The 26,775-nt window shown below is 46.0% G+C and overlaps 2 protein-coding genes and 1 long non-coding RNA gene across 3 annotated transcripts; 1 reads left to right on the top strand and 2 right to left on the bottom strand.

The window, feature by feature from the left end:
- The first annotated feature begins 16,279 nt into the window (after positions 1–16,279).
- Positions 16,280–21,725, top strand: LOC144112668 (uncharacterized). Its single transcript, XM_077645480.1, has 5 exons — positions 16,280–16,614; positions 17,360–18,040; positions 19,093–19,255; positions 19,345–19,542; positions 19,653–21,725. The coding sequence occupies exons 2-5, from the start codon at positions 17,814–17,816 to the stop codon at positions 19,992–19,994; spliced, it is 930 nt and encodes a 309-aa protein (XP_077501606.1). The 5' UTR covers positions 16,280–16,614; positions 17,360–17,813; the 3' UTR covers positions 19,995–21,725.
- Positions 21,726–23,744: 2,019 nt separating this feature from the next.
- LOC144127918 (uncharacterized) lies at positions 23,745–24,938 on the bottom strand (the record flags this gene model as incomplete). The annotated part of the gene is made up of 1 exon (XM_077660951.1): positions 23,745–24,938. A coding segment is annotated over one exon (963 nt), but the record flags the coding sequence as incomplete, so codon positions are not given.
- LOC144127849 (uncharacterized) lies at positions 24,939–25,396 on the bottom strand. The gene is made up of 4 exons (XR_013313594.1): positions 25,366–25,396; positions 25,200–25,265; positions 25,042–25,143; positions 24,939–24,982 (listed from the first exon to the last, which is right to left on the bottom strand). It is a non-coding gene; the product is annotated as an uncharacterized LOC144127849 (long non-coding RNA).
- Positions 25,397–26,775: the final 1,379 nt, after the last annotated feature.

Here is a 26,775-nt window from a genome sequence, read left to right as displayed (position 1 = left end):
TCTTGTATTTGGTCACGGTGTACGAACATACTGCACCGTCTATTTGGTTTTACTTTGCTTTGTGTTATTGGCTGGGCGCTGGGTTTGAGGCTGTAGTGTGGCGGCCGCTTCGAAAGCAGAATCTGCTCGTAGTCGGTCTCCTCGGCTCCCTGTTAAGTCGCTGACTCGCTGGTCATTAAAAGCGTCCTGGCGTTTGCCAGCGCCCGTTCTCGAAGAGTGCCGGCTATGTTTTATGGCCGTCATTCCCCCTCTTTTGCTGTTTCATTTGCTTTTACTAGTTCTCACCGAAGCCTAGCTGCGGCGTTCCTTTGTACCTGTTTTTATTACAGTACGGAAAAAGCTCTCGGACCTCCATTTTTGGTGCTTCCCTCGAACACTTTCATATGTGAGAAATAACGTTGCCTCCTTCCCTTTTCTCCGGCAAATCATACCGTAGACACACTGTAGCCGCTTTCATGGCAGTGTGGCTCTCTGGGGGTTTACACTGTATATACAAATTCGTCTGAAGCGCTTAACAATCGTTCTCATAACCAGAAAATGAAGCAAAGCATAGACTGCTTTGATTTACACCATTCCATTAATAAAGAAGCTTATTTAATTGACTTTTCTATTTTTATAGGTAGCAATACACAAAATTTATTTGCGGTTGCATTTATCTCCGTGGGTCCAAAATAATTATATGGTTCAATAAAACTTGTTGCTGGGCGAGTTGGTGACACATGTTTGAAAAAAAAAAAGATGCAGCGCAAAAGAGACGAGCACGGGAGGGAGACACGAGGACGAACGCTACTAACAACTGGCTTTATTTCCCGTAACACATGTCAGTATATGCGTGTACACATCGCATGCGCACATGACACTAGGGCGGCTCTGGGCTTCTTGGTAGAAAAAAAGAGAGTGGAAATTTGATTACATATCTACAATCGAAGAAAGAACGAGTACCGAAATGTATCATCTGCGAAAAAGGGAAGAGAGAGGGGGGTGGAGGTGGAGAGGGGGGGGGGGGGGGGGCAAACAGGCAGTGAAGATGCACCTACAGAAAAAACGAAAGAAAAACCAGCACACACTTTTTTAGGCGGTGTGCTTCTTACAGAAACCTTTCCAGAAAAGCGCGCTCGGATGAGAACAAACTTATTGACGCGTCGCTGCTGCGCTTTTCTGGAAAGGTTTCTGCAAGAAGCACACCGCCTAAAAAAGTGTGTGCTGGTTTTTCTTTCGTTTTTTTTTCTGTAGGTGCACCTTCACTACCTGTTTGCCCCCTCTCTCTCTTCCCCTTTTTCGCAGATGATACATTTCGGTACTCGTTGTTTCTTCGATTGTAGATATGTAATCAAATTTCCAATCTTTTCTCTACCAAGAAGCCCAGAGCCGCCCTAGTGTCATGTGCGCATGCGATGTGTACACGCATATACTGACATGTGTTACGGGAAATAAAGCCAGTTGTTAGTAGCGTTCGTCCTCGTGTCTCCCTCCGTGCTCGTCTCTTTTGCGCTGCATCTTTTTTGCAGAAAAATTGTGGTCTTATCTTGATTCGTTCAAATAGATCGCATGATGACACTACTGGCCTCGGCTTTCAGTGCACTACAAGCGTGCAAGCTTTTTGAGGGGTGGGATTTATATAGCTTGGTTTGGGTGGCGGGGTGGCCGAAATTTCGTCGTTTCGGCGAGGAGTGTTCACAAGCAAAGGTGACGCCACGGAAGGTGTCACACTTTTCTTACTAAGTGTGGTGGTCTACACTTTTTCCTAAATGTAGCCGGCAATTTATGAGAAAGCGGAAGTTATCGCGATAATATACTGCGTAGATCTCGAAGTTCAAGATAGAAAACCTCAAGCGTTCCTCTCAGAATTGTTCGCTATACTTGAGCCTGTCATTCACTTCGATGCCATCACCAGCAAGATTACGTCATAGCGTGTAGAGTGCAAAGTTTGCTCGCAATCCTGAATGGCGCTTCTACGGATATGAGGAGCCTGAGTGTGCTAATCAACTTTTTAGCTCGAGCGAAAAAATTTATTGTCCAAATTTCCAGGGGGTGCAGCCGCCCCCTCTAAATATCTACAGTGCTAAGGGCTCTCTACACAAGTGGTCTGGTCTTTAAAAACATCACAATGAGCCATCATTGTACAGGTATCACAAATATGCAAATGACATTTCAGTGCACAATTCGTGGTTTCTACACGAGCTGGCTTAAACCAGCTTCATTATGCGCTTATGTGGAATACAAGGAAGGAAAAAATGAGCTACACTCGCCAAAACTTCCTAATACGGAAGCATGGGCGTGACGCACCTCTATCGCTTATAACAATGAACCTTGTTGACCAGCGGAGGAGGAAGGCCGCCTCACCCAACACGACGAGTTCTTCGTTCAAGTGTTTCAGCATCAAAGTTCCAAGGTGGTACAGTAAATGGAAAATTGCTTTCTGCGGACGTCCCCGCAAGACTGCAAGTCCCCCGCCCCCCTTTTCCACAGTACATAAGCACCTACACACATTATTAATTCAACAAAGAAATCGCGACTGCGACTCTGCCACCGCATGCGCACCTGGAACATGCGTCTCTTCTCCTTTAGGTAGTTACACGCAGTGACCGAACGCTCCGCGAGTTCTATACCTTGAACAATTAATAACTGGACGCCCCACTCCAGTCGTAGTCAACACAGTGCTGTGCGCGGTGTGTTTTTATTCATCCAACATGAACTAATCACGCGCACAACCTGGACACGTTTCTTATTGTGTAAATAGTTTGTGTATACTACTTATCCCAACATCCTCTCTTCCTGTCCCCTCACTTTTTCACTTCATTTATGCATTCTGCCTGCTATCGTTTATTTCCGCTGCCCCAAATCAGGTGCTTCAGTATCGATGGCAGATGCCGGGGCTAGCAAAATGTTTTCCTTCCTTTTACTATTATTTTAATAAAAATCAACTTACTAATACAACATGCGCGCTACCAAGTGCCAGAAAGTGCGCGCGACTTGGCATTCAAAAACGGGCCTGGTTCAGAGTTTCAGTTCGACCCCATTGCGGACATGAGTTCAAGGGCGCACGCCCCACGCCGCACGGCGGTTAGCTGTGTGGTAACGCTTCCATTCGCGAAGCCAGGTAAAATTGGATACATGAGCGGGGAGAGAGGCAAAGATTTTTTGCTTACGCCTTTGCGCACTTTCCTGCGGTGGTCTACATTAAGGGTACGAAACGCTACATATTCGCAAGTTTCACTCGCGGACAATTCTTTCAAATCACAATCAGGAAGCGTACCTCCAAGTAAATGTAAGGATCGAAAGACATATGCATAGAAAGCTGGCGACGTTCCAGCCGCAGGGCCTTTCCAATTTGATAACTCAAAGAAGCGACGCGATGTTCCCATCAAATATGCGGTGAGTGCTCTTCCTCGGTGCGGTGTGTCCGAGATAAGGTCCCACATGGCCCTTAAGGCCAATACGCGACACATCACTTCAAGATCCGGGATGATGAAGGCCACCCATGTCGGTGGGCAGGCGGACAAAACTCTTGCAACGCTCTCTGCGTGTCCACCTCAGAAGAAAGATCCACACGCTGTGACCAGCCTCCGGAGGACGCGGCGAGGAGGGCGCGCTATTTTTGCGACGTAGATGAAGGAAGCTGTTATGCTTGTTCTGATAAGATAAGCTCGATAACGTGATGAGCTTGATAACTATATATGAGTCAGATAACAAGTGAGACTGACGGACATGAATGCTAATGTCGCTGGCAGGTACTAGCTACGCTACAGCACGCTTTCACAACCACCGCTACAAGATGTGATGGTTTAACTGGCATATTCAGTTTATATGTTTATTAAGGTTGCAAGGGAACGGTTCCTCCAATAATAAATAACAATGCATTCTATAAATTGCATCGAATGGTTAATCGGACGAAATGGGTTTTAATTGCAGTTCAGTGTAGTGCAAACGAATGTTGCAATATTTTATTAGAATAATGGCAGAGGCGACCCATGTCGACACGAGAAACGCTCGGCCTGGTTGCTGAGAGCACCGAAAGACGGTGTCAGGGCTTAGGGGAAAACTGGAAAGGAGGAAGAGGTAAACTGTATTAATAATAATAATAATAATAATAATAATAATAATAATAATAATAATAATAATAATAATAATAATAATAATAATAATAATAATAATAATAATTGGTTTTGGGGGGGAAGGAAATGACGCAGTATCTGTCTCATTTATCGTTGGACAACTTTATTAAAGAAGAGGTAATAATAATAATAATTGGTTTTTTGGGGAAAGGAAATGGCGCAGCATCTGTCTCATATATCGTTCGACACCTGAACTGCGCCGTATGGGAAGGGATAAAGGAGGGAGTGAAAGAAGAAAGAGGTGCAGTAGTGGAGGTCTCCGGGATAATTTCGACCACTGACATCGCACAGCACACTGGCGCCTTGGCATTTCGCCTCCAGAGAGAGAGAAAAACTTTATTGTTTATTGTTGGAGAGGAAGTCGAGGCACGCCCCTGGGTCTCCGCACGACCCCACTGCACTCAAGCGTTTATGTCCCTAAGGTCCAATAACACTGGCAGCCCGGCCGGTGGCGATTGTCTGCACGGCGGGTACTCCGAGCGCAGCAGGGTCTCCCCAGTCCTCCCAGGTCTTGAGGTCCTCTAGGCCACGCGGGGGAGGGTCCGCCGGGCAGAGAGAGAGGATGTGGAAGGGAAGAGGCGAATGGTTCTGGGCACAAGGTGCAGGCAGGAGTGGGGAAGGAGGGGTTATAGTGGGCTAGGGTCAGGGGTGAGGGAGTGTGTGTGCGTGTCTGTAGTTTGCGCCAGTTCGCCTCCATCGAACCGCGGGGGCCTAAAGATCCCCAGGTGGTCGAAATTACTCCGGAGCCCTCCACTGCGGCACCTCTTTCTTCATTTCATAGTCCCTTCTTTATCCCTTTCCTCACAGCGCGGTTCAGGTGTCCGCCGATATGTGAGACAGATACTGCGCCATTCCTTTCCCCAAAACCAATTTTCATTTTCATTTTACCGGGCTTGACGTTTGAAAGCGCTGTGGATCTTGGATCTGCCACAAATTCGGCACTAGAAATAAACCAGATGACAGTAAAGCAGGTTGGCAGAAGAAATAAAGCAGGCTAATAAAGACGATTCATCGGTTCTTCTGGTGTTCGCCAATACTGGTAGTACTATGCCCGAAAAAGCGATATTTTTACCCCAAAAAGCCTACTTTTGAAAAATTTTGACTCTTCCTGAAGCACGTGGTATATGTATACCACCATTACCCTTACCATAGGATGGGAAGGTAGCCACACGGTATCTATTTTTCAGCTCTACGTGAACCAAATTACCTCTTAGAAGGAAAGTAAACGATCTCCAGGGAACATATCACGACAGCGGTTGCGCTGTTGAACTGGTTTGAAAGAGGACAAACTGAACATATATTTCATTTAGTCTAGGCATAGGTATGCATTTCTTACGCCGACTCATTCAGGAAACGTTGCCCTTTTTTATGACAACTGTAGCCAATGCTCATTTTTTCTAAAAGACTGAACATAATGCCGCAATGAGTACGAAGAAAAAATAAGAAACCTAGAAAGGGAGCTGTTCTATAGGAGGGTGGTGGTGGTGAAGAACATTCACTGACCGTTAACTCGCTGCAGAGAGGCGACAGCTGTAAGTGTGCCACCATGCAGTGCTCTGAAATGAAGAGATTGCAAAAAGAGAATCGCGAAACTGTTCGGGCCTGACAGGTATACATGGAGTACTATGTAGCTATATTGTTCTTTTCATCCTTTTCTTATTTTTCATCTCTCTCTGTTAAGAAAGCAGTAAGCCTTCCGTGTATTCTTTTCAGCACACCACGTTGCACAACTATGCTTGTACACGCCGCGGTGGTTCAGTGGTTAGAGCGCTCGGTTACTCATCCGGAGTTCCCGGGTTCGCGCCCGACCGCGGCAGCTGCGTTTTTATGGAGGCAAAACGCTAAGGCGCCCGTGTGCTGTGCGATGTCAGTGCACCTTAGAAAGATCCCTAGGTGGTCGAAATTATTCCGGAGCTCTCCACTACGGCACCTCTCTTTTCCTTTCTTCTTTCACTCCCCCCTTTATCCCTTCCCTTACGGCGCGGTTCAGGTGTCCAACGATATATGAGAGAGATACTGCGCCATTTCCTTTCCCCTAAAACCAATTATACATTGTTAATATTATTATGCTTGCACGAGTTTTCAAGCTTAAAGATCAGCTGAAAGTTGACGCATTACCCTGAACTTGGTGAGCCTCTGTGCATTCCTCGAACACACGGGCTTGACGTCCCGTCTGTTCTCCGTCAGGTAGTTACACGCAGTGACCGAACGCTCCGCGAGTTCTACCTTGAACGATTAATAACTGGACGCCCACTCCAGTTGTAGCCAACACAGTGCTGTGCGCGTGTGTGTGATTTAATTCATCTAAAATGAACTAATCACGCGCACAACCTGGACACATTTCTTATTGTGTAATAGCTTGTAACATATTACTTCTCCCCCTATCCTCTCTTCCTGTCCCCTCACCTCTTTCATTTAATTTCTCCATTCTGCCTGCTGTCCTTTATTTCCGCTGCCCACCTCAGGTGCTTCAGTATCGATTGCAGATGCCGGGGCTAGCAAAATCGTTTCCTTCCTTTTTACTATTATTTTAATAAACAACCACTACCACCACCACCCTGCCCTGTCATGTGATCCCTTAAAGAGGTCATTACACCATTTTTCACACTCAAGCTATTTATCGCATGCTGTTCTCTATACATCTCGGAACAATTCGACAAAATATCAGCTCATATGGTGCTGCGAGTAATTTGTTATTGAATTTTAAAAGGTTCCCCCGGACAGTGTGGCAGCCAGTAAATACTGGCGCGCTCGCGGCTTGTGACGACATAAGCCGAAAGTCACGTGCTTGCTCACGACTGAACTGCGTGTAGTGAGCGTAGGGGAGTGAGTTGGTGCTTTTCGTCGTTTAGGCTTGAGGAGCTGCGGGGTGAAGGGGGGGGGGGGGGAAGACTGGGGGGGACAAAGGTAACGAAGGCGTGTGTCCGTCCCCGTTCAGTCTAGCTTGCTTCTGCCCGGTCTCGGCGACTGCACCACAATTTACGTGTCACGGCCCCACTCAGGAAGGCGCGCACTCTGCCCCGCACAAACCGTACGCGCGGCAGTTTTGTAGCATACGACGGCGCTGTCAGTTTATGACGTCACTCAGGCTGCTTCAATAATGTGGCCGTCGCTGCAGGGGAGGGGCTTAGAGCAAATAACTTCAAATTACAATTTCTAGCTCAAATTCGCGCCTAGAGCCCTACTTCTTTTTGAAGTGCGCATAATAACGTCGTGGATAGCAGCTGCCACCAAGGGCGTCCGAAGAATTATTCGCAACGGGGGGGGGGGGGGGGGGGGGGGAGCGGTATGTTCGCAGCAAAAAGGCACTATTTGAGGAGTAAATTTATTTATTTATAAATTAATAAGTAAAATACAGACGTGAAAGAAAATTACAAACAGCAAATTAATGCGTGGCTTGGAGAGATGCAATGTAATTTATAACAAAAAACAATTAAAATTATTAAAAAATTCAAAAACATACTGTCACTTCGTGGAGAAGAGTGCTCAGTCTTGCTGCTTGCGGGTTCTCGACTCACCCGAATTGATGATCAGCACACAGCACAATACCCGCCGCGGTGGCTCAGTGGTTAGAGCGCTCGGCTACTGACCCGGAGTTCCCGGGTTCGAACCCGACCGCGGCGGCTGCGTTTTTATGGAGGCAAAAGGCTAAGGCGCCCATGTGCTGTGCGATATCAGTGCACTTTAAAGATCCCTAGGTGGTCGGAATTATTCCGGAGCACTCCACTACGGCACCTCTTTCTTCTTTCACTCCCTCCTTTATGCCTTCTCTTACGGCGTGGTTCAGGTGTCCGACGATATATGAGACAGATACTGCGCCATTTCCTTTCCCCCAAAACCAATTATTTTTATTATTATTACACAGCGCAATATGTTGACAAACATGCAGCTACAGTCACTCAGTCTTCCTTGAGCAGCCACTGCAGACGTCTCGGATTTTTCTGGGCGAATTGCCCGATGACACGGGTGATAAAAGTCGTTTCTGTGCTTCATTACACGCTCTCGGTGCGCACTGATCATACAAAGGCCGTCCAGCCTGTCGTTTGTCACCGTTGAGCGTAGCCAGGTTTTCACTCTCCTCATTGTACTGAAGGAGCGTTCGACCGTGCAGGTAGTAATTGGCAAAGCCAGAGCCACCTCAATGGGTTTTACAACACCAGGGAAGAATATCTTTGCCTGATGTAAAAGCTCGCAGCAAGTTATTTTTGATGACTCCCCCGTTCTGTTGCACCACATCTCGTACCAAGAGATGGCCTCTTCCTTGAAGTTGTCGATGCCGTAAAAGCATTGGAGTTCTTCGGCAATGGCAGCGAACTCAACACGACTCAAGTGCTTCATTTTTGATGGATGCAGCTGGAGAAGTTGGAAGCTTCTGTCAGAAAAGCGGCGAGCTAAAGAAGCAGTGAGAGAGTCCAAGCATGGCACATATATTGCCACGCGGTAGTATTCCTACGGCGACTGAATCCCGTAGTTGTCTCGGTGGGCCTGACCAGACACTTGGCCTGATACAGATATCACCACATTTAAGTGATCGGCTGCCTCCCTTGCTGCATTCATGATGTCAGGGAACTCCTCTGCAGCGTTTGTCCGGTGGCCGCGGAAAATACGTTGCAGCTTATTGATGTGGTCATGCACAGAAATGAAGTCTATGGATACACCTTGCAGAACGTTCGTAACTGGTTCGAGCCGAGCGCTGTACTTCGCTACAATGTGCAAGCAGAGGATGAAAGATGAGCTTGTTGTTGCATATAGTACAGGATGTGAGATCTTTGTCTAGTTGCAGCGTTCGAGCATGATTCCGTTGACGCGAGCTCCTCGAGTGCTTCGACTATGGCCACGCAATGCTTAGAGAAGATCCTAATAGACTTGTATTTTGGAGACAATCTTGTCGCACACAGCTTCGGAATGTTCGGCACCAATTTTCTCCGGAGCACGCTCTCGCGGAAGAAGTTTATGGTTTGTTTGATTATCTCAATTGTGTTTCGAATTTCAGAGACGTCGTTCAAATCATTGATGACGAGATTTAGTTTGTGACTTGCGCAGTGTAAAAATAGAGCCTTGGGGAGCTGTTTCTGTGTTATTTTGTTCACTGCAGCTTCTTTTGCAGCCATTGGAGAGCATCCATCGTACCCCTGCCCAACGAGGTTCGAAAGAATCAGCTCGTAAATCGTCAAAAGCTTCAAGCTTGCAGCGGCGATGCAAGCGGAGTTAAATTTCTCTAGTTCTACAAATCCCAAAACTGCTCTCGAACGCGCACTTCGGCTCCCGCGTTGTCTAAAGCGAAAGCCTATAGACATCTGCTCTTTTCCTGAAATATCTGCAGTTTCGTCAGCAAGAACGGAAAAAGCAAACGCTGTTGTTAGCTTCGGCAACTATCTGCTCTCTCAGTACGTCGCCACAGATTGTGATGATCTCGTTCTGGACGTGGACAGAAGTGTGCTTAGCACTGCCAGCAGAAGAAGAGAAGTGCTCCTGAAGTCGAGTATCTCCAGCTTCTACCCGAAAGTCAAGCAGATCGTTGAAGGCTCCACTACCGGACTGCTTGCCGCGAACTGGCAAGTCATGCGTCGCGCAAAAGACAATGGTGGAAACTACTGGAAATAGTTTCTCACAGATCCTTTCAATTTGCCCGTGCAGTGAACTGTTCAGCTGCGGTTCAACGGGTAGCTTCTTGCCTTTCAAAGCATCCATAAAGTTCTGTGAGGCCGTCATCGCCTCCTGGTGCCATTGGGATTTTACGGGATCCCTGCACGCCTCGTGCATTTTTCTGTTGTTACTGAAAGCGCGCACGATAAAACTATCTTGAGTACTCTGGTGAACACGAGGAGTAAAAGTGACGCAAAAACGACAAAGGGCGCCTTTCGCTGTCGCTGAGTACGCAAGCCAAAGAGCGTAATCTCGCAGCCATTGGTGGCGAAAAGGCCACTTTCCAGGTGTTACATCCTTCTTAAAGTCGTATGCAGAGGTGGGCATTAGACCTAAAAAATCTGGACCTCACCTCAACCTCAAAAAGAATTTGCGGACCTCACTCAACCTCAACCTCATCAGTTGAGGTCTCCTTAGACGCCCTCACCTCACTTTTCATGAGGCCACTGCTCACCCCACTCAACCTCACCTCAACCTCAGATTGTGAGGTTGAGGTCTGCTGCTCGACCTCAAAAACAAACGAAAAGCAAAACAAAAGGCGATTAAGAAGTTTTTCAGTTAAAAGCAATTCTGAGAATCCTCTGAGACAGGAAAGCCAAGATGATGATGGTATTATTTAATAAGGTGTGTACAGACACTATTGATGTGCACGCAATAGGAGAAACTTATAATCTGGGATGAACACTGAGAGAGTATATGGCCTGAGGGCAGGGGTGTCCCATACGCGGTTACCACCAGTACGTCGGTGAGTACTTTATATGTGTCAATATTTGGCAGCCTGCTTCGTTTATACTTGTTCGTATTGGAAGCCTCTCGCTCATTCACGCATGAACCGACAATTCACAAACACAGCGTTTCTACACCCTCTACCAGAAATTGCGAGGAGGGGGGGGGGGGGGGAGGTATTCACGATACTCTTTTCAGGCTTGAGAATAGTTGCCGAATATAAAGAAACTGGTCGTCGATGTACTTTCCAATGCGACGGTTATGTAGACGCATATCAGTATATTTCGATTTTTTAGCTCTATTCGGCACAGCGAGAATGCTCTTTCCAGTCCTTCGAAAACTCCTAACAAGCTGCGACTGTAGTACACCAACAGAGACAAGTAGTATTTTTATCTGTGTTGATGCGAGCGGCTTCTTTTATTATTACGAAAGCATTAGATGGCTCAATTTCAAGGTCAATCCGCAAAAAGTGTCCGCGAGAAACGGCACCATAGGACGTCACAAGCCGACGATCGCGACGAAGATGATGACGTCACTTAATCAATTAATACTAGTTAATACAATGAGGTAAAACTAAGACTAATTAGTATAATTCGTGATGTCATCATATGAGTGTGACGTCATATTAAGTCACGTGACAGCGATGTATTGTGCCATCAAACCTAGTCACGTGACGATGCTGTAATAAGACATCACACCTACTCACGCGAAAACGATGTAATTTCTCGTCATACCAGGCCCCCATCCACCCCCAACTCAAGATTCATATGGATCCCACATTACTACACATGCGCGCATGACGCATTACCAAGAAGGCCGACAACCCGGTGCACATTAATGGCATTCGGATTCTCCAGCAGGTAAACGCGCCAGTTCTCGTGTATGACATACTGCAAAGATCATGCAACGACACATGCATTTTACTCTCGAGATGATGGCGATGATGATGATGCTAACAGTGCATCCTTATGAGCCCGGGAAGTCTATACCGCTACGAAATTAAAAGTTGCCAGAATATTGATTAAATATTGTACATTACCCAGCAACCGAAGAAAATCATTGTGCAGGAAAATAGGAATACCTGCAGCTAATAATTAGGGATGATGTTGCTGATGTTCCTGGGAGGTCAAGATCCTGCCCCGTTTCCGCCACTTCCCTCCAGGTGGCGATGGTAATGGTTTCTAAATCTGGGAATCCTCCGATAACTCGGTGATCCCGCGGCATTTTGATAGAAAGGGCTAGATTACGTCTTCAAACACTGGGCCAACTATTAAAATCACACGGGTCAAAACAACTGGCCAAGAGTGGGCAGCGTGAACCACTCTTTCTGTCAAGAGCACCATGGCTCTCCGCTCAATTTTCCCCCAGCGAAACCTTTTTCCGAGCACCCCCCGGGGGGAAAAAACCGCCTAAATACTCATACGCCTCAACATAATTCTGGGTACCATTTCGTCAACCAGTCTGAGACAAGCTGCTTTAAGGCAATCACTTGTTTTCCTTCAAAACTGAACTAATCAACGGTACGCCAGCATTCTCGACGTTTTTTACCCACGAACACCGAGCCAGTATTCAGCGAAGTCGTTGAAGGTGAACGATGGGTCTCTGCAAAATAGTTAAAGGAAAGATAACGTGTAGTGCCTGGTCGTCTGCAAGGCAGGCCGCCAACGGAACTGATCCCATACGAGAAAAGAAAAAAAGAGAATGATTAGAAATCGCACACTAAAAACAGAAGCGAACAACAGTGTGCCCCATTAAACGTCATATTAGAAGGTTTGAAAGAGCGACTCAGCAGCACTGCGCGAGCATGTAATCAGTTCTATTCACACATCGTCGTTAGAAAAAAGGAAATGAATCAGCTACCACATCGCCATACATTCATTATAGTTTTGCATTTTTTCGCAGCTGTAACACCGCTATGCTGGCGCGTTCGCCTCGTGTTGCGGTGTTTCGGCATAATAAGCGAATTTCCGAGAAGGTAACCGGAGACCATAAGAGAGGTTAGTCGGAAGGATAAAAAAAAGTGAAATTAGATTTGCATCTGCTTGCATTGCGGAACGGGATTGTACAGAATTAGATTGAGATTCGAAAGCTTCGACGGTGTTATACAGGTTTTTCTGGCTTCGTGCTTCTTTAATCAAATCAGCAGGTGCCCTTGTTAGGAAAAACTTGAATCATATCCTCTCGCCTGTGCTGACTACTCCAGTTTCTCTTAAGTCAGCTTGTAATGTACAGCAGGATCCCATTTATTCAACTGCAAGGCAAGAGCCATGATGTCAGCGCCGGCGACGAGCATGAACACGAAGCAGTCTTGCTTGGGGCCATCCGCGCTGCGACGAATTTATTGTGTGCTTGTTGGACGGAACTTATTTGTTTGCGGCGTCAAACAAAGCTATTGCGGGTCAAGGTGAGTTGCGTGCTTTGCGCGCTCCCTGGAGTTTGAGCCGACCGGCAGGCAGCCGGGTGCTACGCCAGCGGGGCAAGGGGGGCGGGAGAGTGGCGTGCTGTGACAGCAGCACTCCTTCCGGGAAGACCAGAGGGGTGCGTCTTCCTGTAGGCTCGGACTGAACGGACATTACAGCGCAGCACCGGAAGCTAAGAGGGAACTGTGGCATCCGGTTGTCCAAACAGGGGAAACCGAACACCAAGCGTCATCACTGCATGAACATTGCGGCGGTGCCCTGCAACTCCGCTTCGGAAGCGGAACACGTCATAGTAAGACGTGACAACTGCAAAAAGTCTCGACCTCAAAATTTCGACCTCACCGAATGACGACCTCACTCAACCTCAAACTTACGCTTGAGGTTGAGGTCTGATTTGCTGACCTCCCTCACAAAATTTCGAGCCGTCGCCGACCTCATCTCAACCTCATGAGGTCGAAACCTCATGAGGTTGCCCACCTCTGGTCGTATGTAACATTTGGCGACCATGACTTAGTAAGAAGACGGAACTTCAAAAAGTCCGGAATGCCAGTGAGTTATGTTTTGCCTAGAAATTCTCTGAAGTCATATTCTTGAGGCAAGTTAGTTGTTTTCTTGTTGTTGTCTCCGGACCTCAATCCCAAGCAAGGAGAAATGGAATCGTCTCGGCTTACTGCGTGACTGGGGCTCGCTGTTGGTGGAGTTCCTTTCATTGAGCCGACGATGTCGGCTACTGTCCGGTGATGAAAGCTTGCATCGCTCTAGTCAAATCCGGACTTCAATCCTAAGAAAGGAGAAAGGGAATCATCTCGGCCTGCTGCGTCACTGGAGCTCACTGTTGGCGGTGTCAATTCCATGGAGTCGACGACATCAGCTACTGTCCAGTGATGAAAACTTGCATCACTCTGGTCAAATGCTACACCGTGGTCACATGTCACACCAGAATCTTCAGGGGCGCAGTTGAATAACGCTTCGTCAGACAACGGCTGACGCTTGAAGAAGCGTCGGATGTCCACCATTCGAGACCGCGCGAGACAAAGCTGGCTATGGAGTTCCTCGCGGTTGATAGTGTTAGAAAATATGTACACATTGATTGGAAAAACAGTTGAATGCGTGCGTTGAAAACAAAAAAAAAAGGCTATATATAGAGCGAAAACTTATTTACAGGATAAATGCACGCTCGCAGCTTCATATACCTCGCTCGATCTTGCTCGCGCATCCGCACAGTCGAGCAACCGCGCAGATACTGCTCGCCACTCGTCGCTCTCTCGTCCGCTGTCTTGGTTGTTCTCAGCTCCGTTGACGACCGGCCACTTAAAAACACCGAAGCACAAAGACACAGAGGCGCGCACACGTGCAAGGGCTTACTTGCCGCAATGTCCCCGAATGCGCACTTTTGGGGTGAAAGTAACGCCGTGCGACTTCTGAGGGTAAGGGACACTCGCCACTTCGGTCGTAAAATTTGTTTCGTGTGTTTTTATGGGGATTAGAGTCCCTAAACGACCCAGGCTATGAGGGACGCAGTGGTAGAGAGCTCAGGAGAATGTAGACCACCTGGGTCTCTTTACCGTGCACTGACACCGCAGAGTACATGGGAGCCTTCAGCATTTCGACTCTGTCGAAACGCGGCCGCATCGGCCGGGATCGAACCCGCGTACTCGGGCTCAGCAGTCGAGAGCACTACCCGCTGAACCACCGCGCCGAGGCTCCGGCTGCAAAATGTAAAGGAGGCACTCACAGAAACAAACATATACGCACGGGAAGGACGCCATGTAAAGGGCGCTCGATTACAATAGCGTTCATAAGAGGTGGATGGGTCGCGGGTCACACCGAACATTAGAATAATGGCAGTAATGTTAAACGCCGCATTGGAATGTTACATAAATGTTGAACATTATTAAATAACATTATGTGTTGTAAAGAAAGCATTACTTCAACATTGAGAGTACACATTTTGATATGGTGACGTTTTAATGTTAATATATTGTTAATAATTACCATACAATGTTATATGTTGTGCCAAAACGTTAGTTTAATGTTTCAAATGAACATTGTTTTAATATAGTACTCGTGCAATATGTTTGTCCCAGACCTTTTATCACTGTTCCTACAGTAAATATAACAATCGACTAGCTGTTCGTTGCAACTAAATCTCTTATATTGTGCCTGCCATGTATTCTATGCACAGCTCCAATATTTTGTTAGGAAGTTTTCTTTATTACCCATTCGTCACTATTACTCACCAGCCACCCGTTGGTAACGGGTGTTTAGGCTTGACACGATAGTGCCCGTTCGGAGGCGAATGTATGATCTGCATGCTGTGCTATGTGTGGAGTTCAAGTGCCGCCCCCGTAGTTCGTCTTTGAAAAGTGTCAACTTTTTGTGTGTACCGTCACAAATGGTGGACCCGCATGCTCGTGGGAGGTTGCTTTAACATTTTCGAGAACATTGCATTTATTTTTTATTGATTTTTATATAGTGCTATAAAAACGTTAAATATATAACATTCCAAAACATTAGAAAAGTAAATCAAGAACTTACAATTAACCCTCTACTAAACCAAGAAAGTTAACATTGTTATAATGTTTCGGTCCTACATGGGATCAATATCAGTGCATATGATGCAAAGATGTGGCGGGCAGTACCTTACGATTTTTTAGTGCGCGGTAGCAATTGCCTCAGCTAGCTTGGAATATGTTTGTCCTTCCTTTCCAAGTTTTCTCCTATCATTTTTCTCGTGCCCTGACTTTGTTGATGACCATTCGTGAATTTTCCAGGTAGCACCAAAACATTATAGCAATGTTACTTCTTGTTTGGTGGAACATTAATTCATTGTTCTTAACGTATTTGTAAGGCCGATGCATGTTTGGGCTGCATTCGTTTTTATTAGTGTGTGATGCCTACCCCGCAGAAGATAGAGCGGCGCCACTGTGCCGGAGACGAGCATGGCAAGGATCCACACAAAGGGTTTCCCATTGTACAAAGATGCACGTGATGGGAAAACGTGGCCTGGTCGGCTCCTGTTGTGGGAAGATGGTCGGAATCATTTACCGCTGCCGCCGCTTCGGCGAGGCCTCTCACGCCGGTGGGCACTCAGACAAATGCACATTCACAATGGTTGCCGGTTCGGTGGCCGGCGTACGAACGTATCCTGATTATAGCGAGCGACGAAGGCGAAAACTAGACGCCCTGTGCACTGTCTGCCTCCGTGTCGCTATTTCTCTAGAGATCAAAGAAAGAGACACCCATCTCAAGACAAATGCTCACCGGTGCCGCTGTATGGACCTCCTTCATGTTTACAAACAAACGAGTTGGTGGAGGTGGCGCTGCAGTCGTTAGCGACCTCGTGGTAGGCAAAAGGCTGCGAAGCTACATTCAGTTACAGTGCGACCAAGCTAGCGAGATTGAGCTGTATGTGCTTTTTTTGTCTGCTTGATCGACCATGCTGTCCGCGAGCGATTATGTCGTGAGCCTGAGCGGTGCGGACCAAAAGCAGTACATGGAGAAGCTCCATGTATACGGTGCGCAGCGTCCGGACCCGTACACCGTACCGGAAAGCGAGTGGGTACAAGGCGCAGAAGGGAAGCGTCGGAGTCCGCCGGTGAAGATCAGCAACGTTGTTGTATATCTGCTGTTTTCACCGAGCAAATTCACTGCGGAAAACGTTGAGAACTACAAAGCTCTGGAGGCTTACAACTACTTTGAGTCAGGTAAGTGGCCGATTTGTCTTCTCGTACGTAAACAAGCAGGGCGCGCAGACCGCTCAGCATGGCGCGAACCAAGCATTCCGCACAGTACTTCATTGGTTATAGCACCATCGCATGGCACTTACGACTGCACGGCAGATAAGTGTAGGTAAGCACGGCAACGGTAGCAGCGCCAACGCGCCGTAGGGACCGTATGGCTATGTAGTCAGTCCCTCGTTTTAGACGGTTGAAATCGCCACGTTAATTGTGTGGCGTTTGTATCCGTTTTGTGCGTTTGTGGCATCGCTGTCGGTGTTACCTACCGCATTTCAAAGAACAAAAAGAAAATTATCATATTCCCGCAAGAATACTTGTCAACTGTTTCTTCTACTTGACTCGCTACGGTAGCGCAGTAGCGGGATGCCTTCAGCCTGCGCGAGCAGCGGCGGCAACGCACACATCGTGTGCTGCGTGATGTGTGGACACGTTAAAAATTGCGCGTGCACGAATTTAATCTGGCGCCTTCCACGGTAGCTTGCGTACTGCGGGACACCTCCTAGACGCTAAACTCTGCAGACCAACCGGTTATCAGATAAGTCTATATCTGATGTAGGTACAGCTTCATAAGTCAGAAACTACCGTTCTCCTTTAAGGCTGGATATTTTATGCATTTTAATTTTTTTCCCTCGCTGTGCCTTTGGATGGGAACATTGGGATTACAAGTACATTTTTTAATCTCCTGGTGTTCTTCACTATCCTCCGTCTGCAGGACTGGTCCGAATGTGTCGCCTGTGGAGGCCAGGTGATGTGCAAATAAGATTTGTGCGCGCCGAGGTCATGCCCTCGCAAACCGCGGCTGCAAAAGGCCACGATACATGGGTGTGTGTTATCGACACATCAGGACAAATACTGGCAGGCCACTGCCAGTGCAAAGCTGGGTAAGTTGACTTCTTCCACTAAATCCTTCTTATGTCAGGGTGATCATCGAGTGCTTTGTTATGAAGGCTAGGTGAAGTGTGCAGCCATGTTGCGGCACTACTGTTTGTGCTCGAGGCAGCGGCTCGGGAGCGTGCAGATGTCTCATGCACCTCGCAGCCATGTGCTTGGCGTGCAGTTGTGTCCAAAAAGGTAAATTTAACATTGGCATGAGAAAGCTTTCTTGAAACAACTAATACCTGCATCATGTTATTATTGTACATAATTGTGTTACATTTTAGGCCACCATGGTCCCAGTTGACCAGCTCAACTTGAGCAAGCCCGGCAGGAAGGCACGAAAACTTGCTGCGGAAGCCAATTACACTTCTGAGACCTATGACGCGAGAGACATAGAAATATTTCAGCGCTTGAGGAAGGCAAGCTCAAGTGCTGTAGTTCTGAGAAGCATTCCGAAGACAGATTCAGAGGACACAGACTCTGCTTCAGAGGATGAAGAAATGTACACGTTTTTAAGGTACATTTCTCATGTTTCAGTGCCATCAAGTGTATTCATGAAAGCACATTTGCCCAAAAACAGGAGCTTGCATGCATTAGTATGTTTTGTTATATGTTTGCTCATTTGCAAATTCTTGTTGCCACTGTCATGCACAATTCAGTAATAGGTCAGGATCAACCCAGGCTGTCCATGTTCTGCTATTGCTTGCTTTTATTTTATATAGACCTCTTTCTTGATACGTGAGTTTCTGTGCTGCATCAGGCAGCTAATGCTAACAGCAGAATTTTTAAACCAACGTACAGGGGCGTCCATTTCTAGATTGAACGCGCGAGCGGCATGTCATGGCTGCGCTCTTAAGAACGCTAGTCTGTACATTCCACGTGTGCATCAAAGCAAAGTGGTATACGATTAGAAGCACCAGCTCTAGAACCTTTTACTCTTGTTCCACTTTGCTTTGATGCATAGCCATGTTGGACGCACTGGCAATCCGAAAAGCACTGCTGCACCTCTCGCATGTTCAAGCTAGGAATGGACAACCCTGTATCTACTCTTTCGGAAAAACAATGCATCCCATAATTTCTGCTGCCTTTTGTGATCATGCGAGAAGTGAGTGCATGACTCTAGATCTCAAACTCTAGCACATTCATTTGCAACGCAAGCTGTACAAGAAAAGAAACATGAATAGGAGTATCTATTAAAAGCAGTAACAATAGCAGAACACACTGCAATGCTAGAAGGTGGACATTTGAAACAAGTGAAATAAATGTACATGCACTTAGCTGCAAACAGTGCAAAAAGAAATGGCAGTGAAGTTTTCTTGCCATGGCAGAGTAGGCACTTTGTTAGGCCTGCATGTCTAGCCCTGAGATTATCGGCTGGTGCATGAAAGGTAGTTGGTAAATGACATGGCTAATTATACGTCACTTAGTGTTCCATCGACATGCTTAATGAGTGCTGCACCTTTGATAATTTTTGCAAAATATTTGATTGAGGTGAAATGAGATGTCCAACTTCAAAATATAGTCAGCATGCTTTGGGTGGAAAAAAATTATGCTTAATTTTTCACCCAGGAATGCTAGAAAAGCACGAAGCACAAAGGAAGACTTCCTTGAGGATATGTTTCTTCCGCTCAGTGAAATTGAGCGAATAGAAAAAGCCACGAGGCTAACAAGCAAATCACCGTTGTGGCATGAAGCTAGGTACGGAAGGCTCACTGGCACCACTATGCACAGGGTGAGAAATCATTTTTGTGCTTGTAACTATTTGCTTGTAGTGAGAGCATAGGAGTAAGTGAATTAAAATAGCTGCATCTTTTTTTTGAGATCCGAACACTGAAGGCAGACACAAATGTCCAGGGCCTTCTGGACAGCGTCCTGCAGCGGCGGCCCCCACTCAACATTGAGGCTGTCAGATGGGGTGCAGACAAAGAGAAGGTGGCCAAGGAGCAGTACCTGGAGTTCATGAAAGCACATCATGCCAACTTCGAGCTCCATGAAATTGGCTTTGTGATTGATACAGATGTATGTTTCTGTTCAATTCACATTCAGTTAGCGGCTTTGTAAGGAACTTGATCATGGTCTTGTTCATTTTATGTGGTGCATGAATTTACTTCAACAATATTTTTTCCCAGGCTCCCTTCCATGGTGCAACCCCTGACGGTCTGTGGCACTGCGGTTGCCATGGTGTGGGCCTACTGGAGACCAAATGTCCCAGGTCTCTTAAGGAGCCCCACCACCAAGTATTGGAAGCCTCATACTTGAGTGCCAGTGGGACCCTTTTGGAGACCCACACGTATTTTACACAAGTGCAGACGCAGCTGCACGTTTGTAGAAAAGCTGTGTGCCATTTTGTGGTGTGGTTGCCGCACCAATTTGGAATTGTGGAGGTGCCATATAGCAGCCACTTCTTCAAGCCTCTTTTAGAAAAAGCTCGTGCTGTTTGGGCCGAGCATGTGCTTCCTGCTCTGTTGTAAGCTGGCCTGCAAATACTACTGGTCATGTTTTATTTTCATGCATGCAGTTCATTCATTCTTATCACTTAGCAGGCTGTGCTGCAAGGCTGAAGTACCAATAGACAAATCCTTGCATAAGATGTCCGACAGCCAAAATGAAGCTACAAAATTTTGTTAATGACTGTGTGCAGAGGATGTTTGTAACGTCGAAAAGCCAGAGTTTCCAACTGTAATAATGATGAATTTTTATGACGCAACGGCATCTCTGGCCAAAAAGTGCCATGCCACAAGGTTTTTCTTTTTCTCAAGGTGGGGTCAAAGACCTATTTCTAAAGCATTTCATGCTAAAGAAGCCGAGCACCAGGCAGGGGAAGCTTGTACCCATTGTATCACCGGTGGGTATCAGGCGGCACTGGGGATCGAACCCCATGTCTCCCGCAAGCGGATGCCCAAACGACTAGGCCGCTGCTGCGTTAGAGTTGCCAACTGAAATTGCCTGAGCTAAGGCCACAGAAACTGCAAATGTTATAGATTGGCGCTGGAGTGAAACTTCACATGCCTGCCAAACTTGATGGATGTAATCATGAACCAGAAACAAATCTGTGGTATAAAATAATTACAACATGGTAACCTTGGAAGACCTCTCCGGCTAGAAGCTGAGCATTTTGTTTAACCTCAGTTGCTATGCATACATCTAGTAATTTACTGCATCCAGATTTTTTTTCAACAAATTTCAATGCATTTCCCACGTAGTAACCAAGGATAGCGTTCACTGGCCGGTTGGCAACTAAGAACTTCACTGTACACAACCTTTGCTCACTTGGGCATGGTATTTGACATTCAGCTTCAATGGGAGAGGAAGCTCCTGACTGTGGTGCGTTACAGATGCATGCAGTGGTTTCAGGTCCATTAGCAAATTTCATATATGTGTTCTATGTTCACGTCAAAGCTCATGTTGCTACTGTGACCTTCAGACTGTTGCGACTGTTGAGCAGTGTTTATGTTGAGACTGTGCAGGAAGAGCTTGTTCTGAAAATCAAGGAGCCCGGTTGTACTAACTGTTGCCTCACTGAGTTTGCCTACATGTACTTAGAAAATGCCTGTATTTCTTGTAGCAGGAATATTTGTTTGAGCAAGTGGAAGAGGGCCAGGAACATGGCTTGTGCGTGCACCACAAAATGAGTGATTATGTTACTGCTTCAGCTCCAGTCTGGGATGTGGAGTTCTTTATTTTTGTTTTATCTTTGCTGCTTTAGTAACTAGCATATCCAGAAGACCCACCATAATTTCTGCTGCTTTTCACATTGCAAGAACTTTGTTCGTTGATAAGGAACATTCACAGAAATCTACTCAGTATTGCATCTCTTACAACAAAGCAGTTGCAAACAAGGGTGACCAGCCAGATTTTGCCTCTTGAGCCGTTAAAAATTCAGTAAGTGCCTGGGTTCCTTTTTGCTGCATTGAGTTAACGATAGCTGTATATTAGCATGGTTTTTCGAGCACACCAAGTTAGCACATAACTGCCCCTTTGCAGTCATGAGGCCGAAATATAGCAGCCTGGCTGTTTTTAATGTGGCCTCACGGCATAAAGTTTTTCCGCTTTCCCAGTCTTACTTGCCTGGCATTCATTACTGCGTGGCTCAGGCTGTGCAGATGGTCACAGAAATGTGCCTGCCAGAAAGCAGTCGCAGTCTTCTGCCATACTTGCAGTATATTTCAGAAGCAGAAACCAGAAGTTGTACTATTTTTTATTTATAAATACTGAAGGCCTTGACAGGCTCTTACAGGAGTTTTGTAAAAAAAAAGCATACAACCTTGAAGTCATACAAATCAAATCTTTATTTTCCATCAGGTGCTACAGATGGAGGGGCTACGGAAAAAAAGCTGCCACTTGGCAGCTTGACGAGTCCGCAGATCCATATATAAGGCAGCGTCTAGACAGCACCAGAGCATAAACAAGCGATAAACAAATCAAGGCACTTGATCAGAGCAAAATAAAAGAAAAAGTCCTGAGCCAGACCAATCAAACACCATCAGCACAAAAGAATGAACAAGCGATAAGCATATCAAGACACTTGATAATTGCAGAAGAAAAGAAAAAGTCCTGAGCTAGATAAAACAAACACCAGAATAGATGAAGTCACGTTAGTCAATGAGCAAACAGGTCTCGAAGTGTAACAGTGGAACAACTGAATAAATCAAAATTCAGTGACTGATGATAGTTTAAAAGAGATGGCAGAGAAAAACACAAACGCTCCATACCAGAATTCAAGCGTGGTACAGCAACCTTCCAGTTTTCTCCACGTCTAGTATTATAACATTTCTCATTTCTTTCTAAATGTGCCAAGGCATCGAGGCTATGAATATTTTTTTTTCACTTCATACTTAAACCTAGCACTCAAACGGTAGCGGTATAGCTTGTGAGCTGTTATAACATGTGCCCTGTGAAATAATTCTGCAGTGGTTGCATTATAACCTGCATTGTACACGTGGCGTAGATACCGTTTTTGCATATGGAATATTTTTTGTGTGTTAGAGAAAGTAGTAGTGCCCCAGACAAGTTGGCAATACTTGACATGTGGATAGAAAAAAATTATAAAGCATTATTTTGGTTTTAGTAGAAAGCATGTATCGGAGACGACCGACTACACCGGTTATTCGAGCAAGTTTGGCTAATACAAAATTCACATGCGATTCCCAGGGCAGATTGGCAGTGAATATAACGCCTAGACATTTAAACTGGTCAACAATGTCAACAGGATGAGAGTTTAAAACAATATCGGCATGAGGAGGAACAGGTTTATTTTTTGGCCGGAAGAGAACTGCTTTTGTTTTATTTTCGTTAATCTTCATGTAATTGGATAAGGACCATTGCTGCAGTTTGACTATGGTATCATTGCAATCAGTGATAAGTTTATCAATGTTATTACCAGAAAAAAATATGCTGGTATCATCTGCGAAAATAATAAATTTGGCGTTCTGATTAATGTTAACAATGTCATTTATACACAGGTTAAATAGCAAGGGGCCCAATATGCTGCCTTGTGAAACACCACAAGGCAGTGGCAGCACTCGTGATCGCGAGTTGCTTATTTGGACTACTTGACATCGATGAGATAAATATGATTGCAATAACTGTAATCCACACCCTCGTATACCGTGAAAGTCCAGATTCAGCAGAACATCATGATTCACGAGGTCGAATGCCTTGGAAAAATCGACAAATAGGCTGAGTACTATTGCCTTGCATTCAAACTGTGTTAAAATATACCCTTTCTGGTGAAGCAGAGCTAATTCTGTAGACGTATTCTTCCTAAACCCAAACTGGTGTTTTGTTATTATCTCACAGTGATGAACAAAGTTTACAAGCCTACTGTGTATTATTTTTTCAAGGGGCTTAGAAAATATAGGTAAGATAGACACCGGATGGTAATTGCCCAATTCATTTCGGCTTCCCTTTTGAAAAAGCACTACTACTTTTGCGGTTTGCATTTGCACTGGAAATGTCGATGTCATCAGACATTTATTAAAAATATGCGTTAAGACTGGTGCAATGACATCTGCGACATACTTGACTGGTTTTATTTGAATTTCGTTGATATCCCTACTGCTGCTGTTGTTTAATTTTTTATTGTTGAAATTACTTCCTGTACATTCACTGGCTGTAGAAATATTGATTTTGCATTCCGCATGCTGATATATTGACATGCATTTGAGGAGCTTCCTGGCATACTAATATTTGTAAAAAAATTATTGATAGCATCAGCCAGTTCCGCCTCGTACAAAACTTTGCCATCAATCATTAGTTTATAGATGCAGGTACGTTGGTTATTGCGACGCAATAGCATGTTTAATTTGTCCCAGAGCAATTCACTCGGCACACACATCTAAAACAACACAAGCAAAGACACAGCAAAATCTTCGCATGTTGACACGCCTCAATTTGCTGCTCCTTTTTATTCGATATAGCGAAAAGATGCTGTGCCATGCTCTGCTTCATATTTATGCAAGTCGAGGTTTCATGTTTGTGATAGCAGCACAAATTACAACAATGTCTGTTGCATGCCGCAGCATAGTGATGGACAGTCGGTCCCTGAGAATGTGGAACACTTTAATGCGGCCAATGGCTCGCTCCACATGAATACGCACTCTAGAGATGTGCCGGACATCTTCCACTTCCTTAGCTGAAAGTTGCCTTTTGCCTCTTGTCAAGGCTGGCACTTCTAACCTGGCACCTCGATGGGCAACATCTTCTCTGATTAAAAACCCTCTGTCAGCCAAAACAATGTCTCCTTCCTGAAGTTTGTCCAAGAAGCCCGACTTCAATATGATCTCCTTGTCTGATGCCCGCCCTCCCCAGCATTTCGTGACAAAGCTAATAGCACCGCATGGCGTGATGCTGACCATGAATTTGATAGTATTGGAACTTTTATAATGGGAATAGGTTTTAGACCTAGCAGAATACCCTAATGGTTTTTGAATTCGTACTTCGGTGCAGTCAATTATGGCCATGCATGTCGGATACTTCCTGCGCACCATCATGGGCATTGTTCTGCATGCGTCCTTCCGTGAAGGCCAAATAATGAAACGCTTCAATTCAGAAGCTATGATTGGTATGTTCTTTACCATTATCCTTGCCACTGTTGTTTCTGAGAGCCCGAAACGATGACTGATGTCAATGTTCAGCAGCGCAAGCCTTAGTTTCATTAGCACAACTAGAACAGCATCTGCTACAGTGCAGCGATTTGGAATATAAAGAGCCACATTTTTAAAAAGTGAAACAAAAAAGAGGAAAAGCGCTTTGCTTGGCAGTCCTGTGTACACACTCACACACTGCTCCGTAATACAGTTTGCAGAGAAGCGTCCCTGCTGCACATTCTGCTCAGCTTCTGCAGCCCTCTCTTTGGAATAATGCAGTGCTTTTTTTAGGACATCAATATCTCGCTCCTGCTTTTTGTTTTCTTTTTAAAGAGTAGCAGCTCTTCTTTCCAAAGCTTGATATGCTGGCTCTGAAACAAGAGCATTGGCTATAAATGATGCACGCCACACGTAACTGCAAAACACTTACTGCAAATGTAGCATGGTACTGCTACGAGCAGCTCGTCCCCCATGCTTGATGTAGCAGATGGCATCTCTTCATCCCTCCATGATGCATGTGCAGCTGCGAGGCCTGCATATGAATGAGCTGAATGGTTCATTGAGATACTCGTGTTTTTACTTTCTTACCTTCAGCACCGGCATGCTGTGAATAAGTAGCTCCCATGTCAAGCTGAGAGGACTCAGCCTGAGAATCTGAAATAATGTAACTAGCATGACGCATACAATAATAAAAGATGACCTGCTGTGTTAATAAAGCGCTGTCTTAATTAGAACTGAACCACAACCAGCTCACCAACATCACTGATGGCTTCGTCAGCTTCCATAACTTGATCATCTGATGAGGGTGCTGACAAAATAAAATGAAATGCAAAAGCATCAGCAAGTGTACGAAGCTTGAGTGCTAAAGATTGCAACCGGGGAAAAAGCAGTAAAAATACATGATACATTTAAGTGCACGCTTATAATCTACTTACAATTGTTCATTGGTTCCTGCACTTCTCGAGCGAGGGCTCGGGCCTTGGCGCGCTGCAGGCGAGCAGCTGCTGCAGTCCTTTTGTTCTTCTTGTGCGCGAATATTGTCGGCACATAATCGGGGTGGTGAGGATCGTCTGATGGCTCTCCTGTGTACCAAGGATGAAATTACATTCTGCGCTTTTAGAGTGCGTTATACAGTTACGAGCTGTACCCGCCGCGAACGCTCGGTGGTTAAGGCGCTCGGCTACTTAGCTGTGAATAGACTTCATGCACGTGGTAAAGAAAAAATCGGATGGGATCGAGCAAATGCTTATCAGTTAACACGTGCACTCTCTTCATCATGAAACCAAGGAAAGCAGTTCGAGGTGTACACGGCTAAACTTGTTAGCGATCCCTTTCGTACGGGTTAAAATTGCTAGATTAGCCGCGACAACAAAACCATCGCCGAGTGCAACTTTGTTCGTTCGCGCAGCCGCTGACTACGCATATCTACAGTTGTGTATGTGACACGGCTTGTTCTAGCAATTGTTTGCACAGGTTAACACATCCTAAGCCTGCGACAACAAATAAAATGCCTTCGCATCACACAAATGCTTTTGTCTGCGTGCACGTATGTACGTACGTACTACATTCGGAATCGCACCCTACATACAAACACAGCGCTAGATGCACTTACATGTCGCGAAGAAAGTCAAATTAGAGTTAATGGTGACTCTTGCGCAGGCACATCACAGTGATGTAAAGTTGCATCAGCTTCAGCTTACCTGTGACGAAGTGTTTTCCGCATATTCGATGAGCCGGCATCGGTATCCATCCTTCGCGCTTCACCGCGGCCGCCCACTGCTTACGGCGACCTTCTTGGACTGGAAACCTGTGGAAGCTTACTGAACTTCCCTTTATGTGTCTTTCAGTGCACGCCACGGCAACACAGCTAGTCGGCATGGTGATTTTGTTTTTTTCCGAGCACCCCGAACCATACACTAACTGCGGTAGGCAAGGGAGTGAGGCGTTGTTTTGCCTACCACGCGAAAGTCACTATCGACGGCAGCACCACCGCATCTTCGTGACGTCGCAGAGTGAAGGAGGTCCATATCTGCAACAGGTCGCCTTTGAGCACGGCTAACGATGGCGTCGTTTGAAAACGGCGGAACGACGCGTGCCCGGACGCGGCACTTCGCAGGTGTGATCAAAGCGTGGAAGTGGGGTTGCTTTTACCCTTTTGGCTGAG

This window comes from Amblyomma americanum, chromosome 1, assembly GCF_052857255.1.
Source record: "Amblyomma americanum isolate KBUSLIRL-KWMA chromosome 1, ASM5285725v1, whole genome shotgun sequence".
NCBI lineage: Eukaryota > Metazoa > Arthropoda > Arachnida > Ixodida > Ixodidae > Amblyomma > Amblyomma americanum.
The sequence above is the reverse complement of the archived record's forward strand: the minus strand, read 5'-3'. Positions and strand labels throughout refer to the sequence as shown.

Bases quoted from the DNA above. Each gene is read 5' to 3' on its own strand.
- LOC144112668 (XM_077645480.1), top strand. From the start codon at position 17,814: ATGGTCCCAGTTGACCAGCTCAACTTGAGCAAGCCCGGCAGGAAGGCA. The intron at 18,041-19,092 runs GTACATTTCTCA...TTTTTCACCCAG, and splicing joins GAAATGTACACGTTTTTAAG to GAATGCTAGAAAAGCACGAA. The intron at 19,543-19,652 runs GTATGTTTCTGT...ATTTTTTCCCAG, and splicing joins GCTTTGTGATTGATACAGAT to GCTCCCTTCCATGGTGCAAC.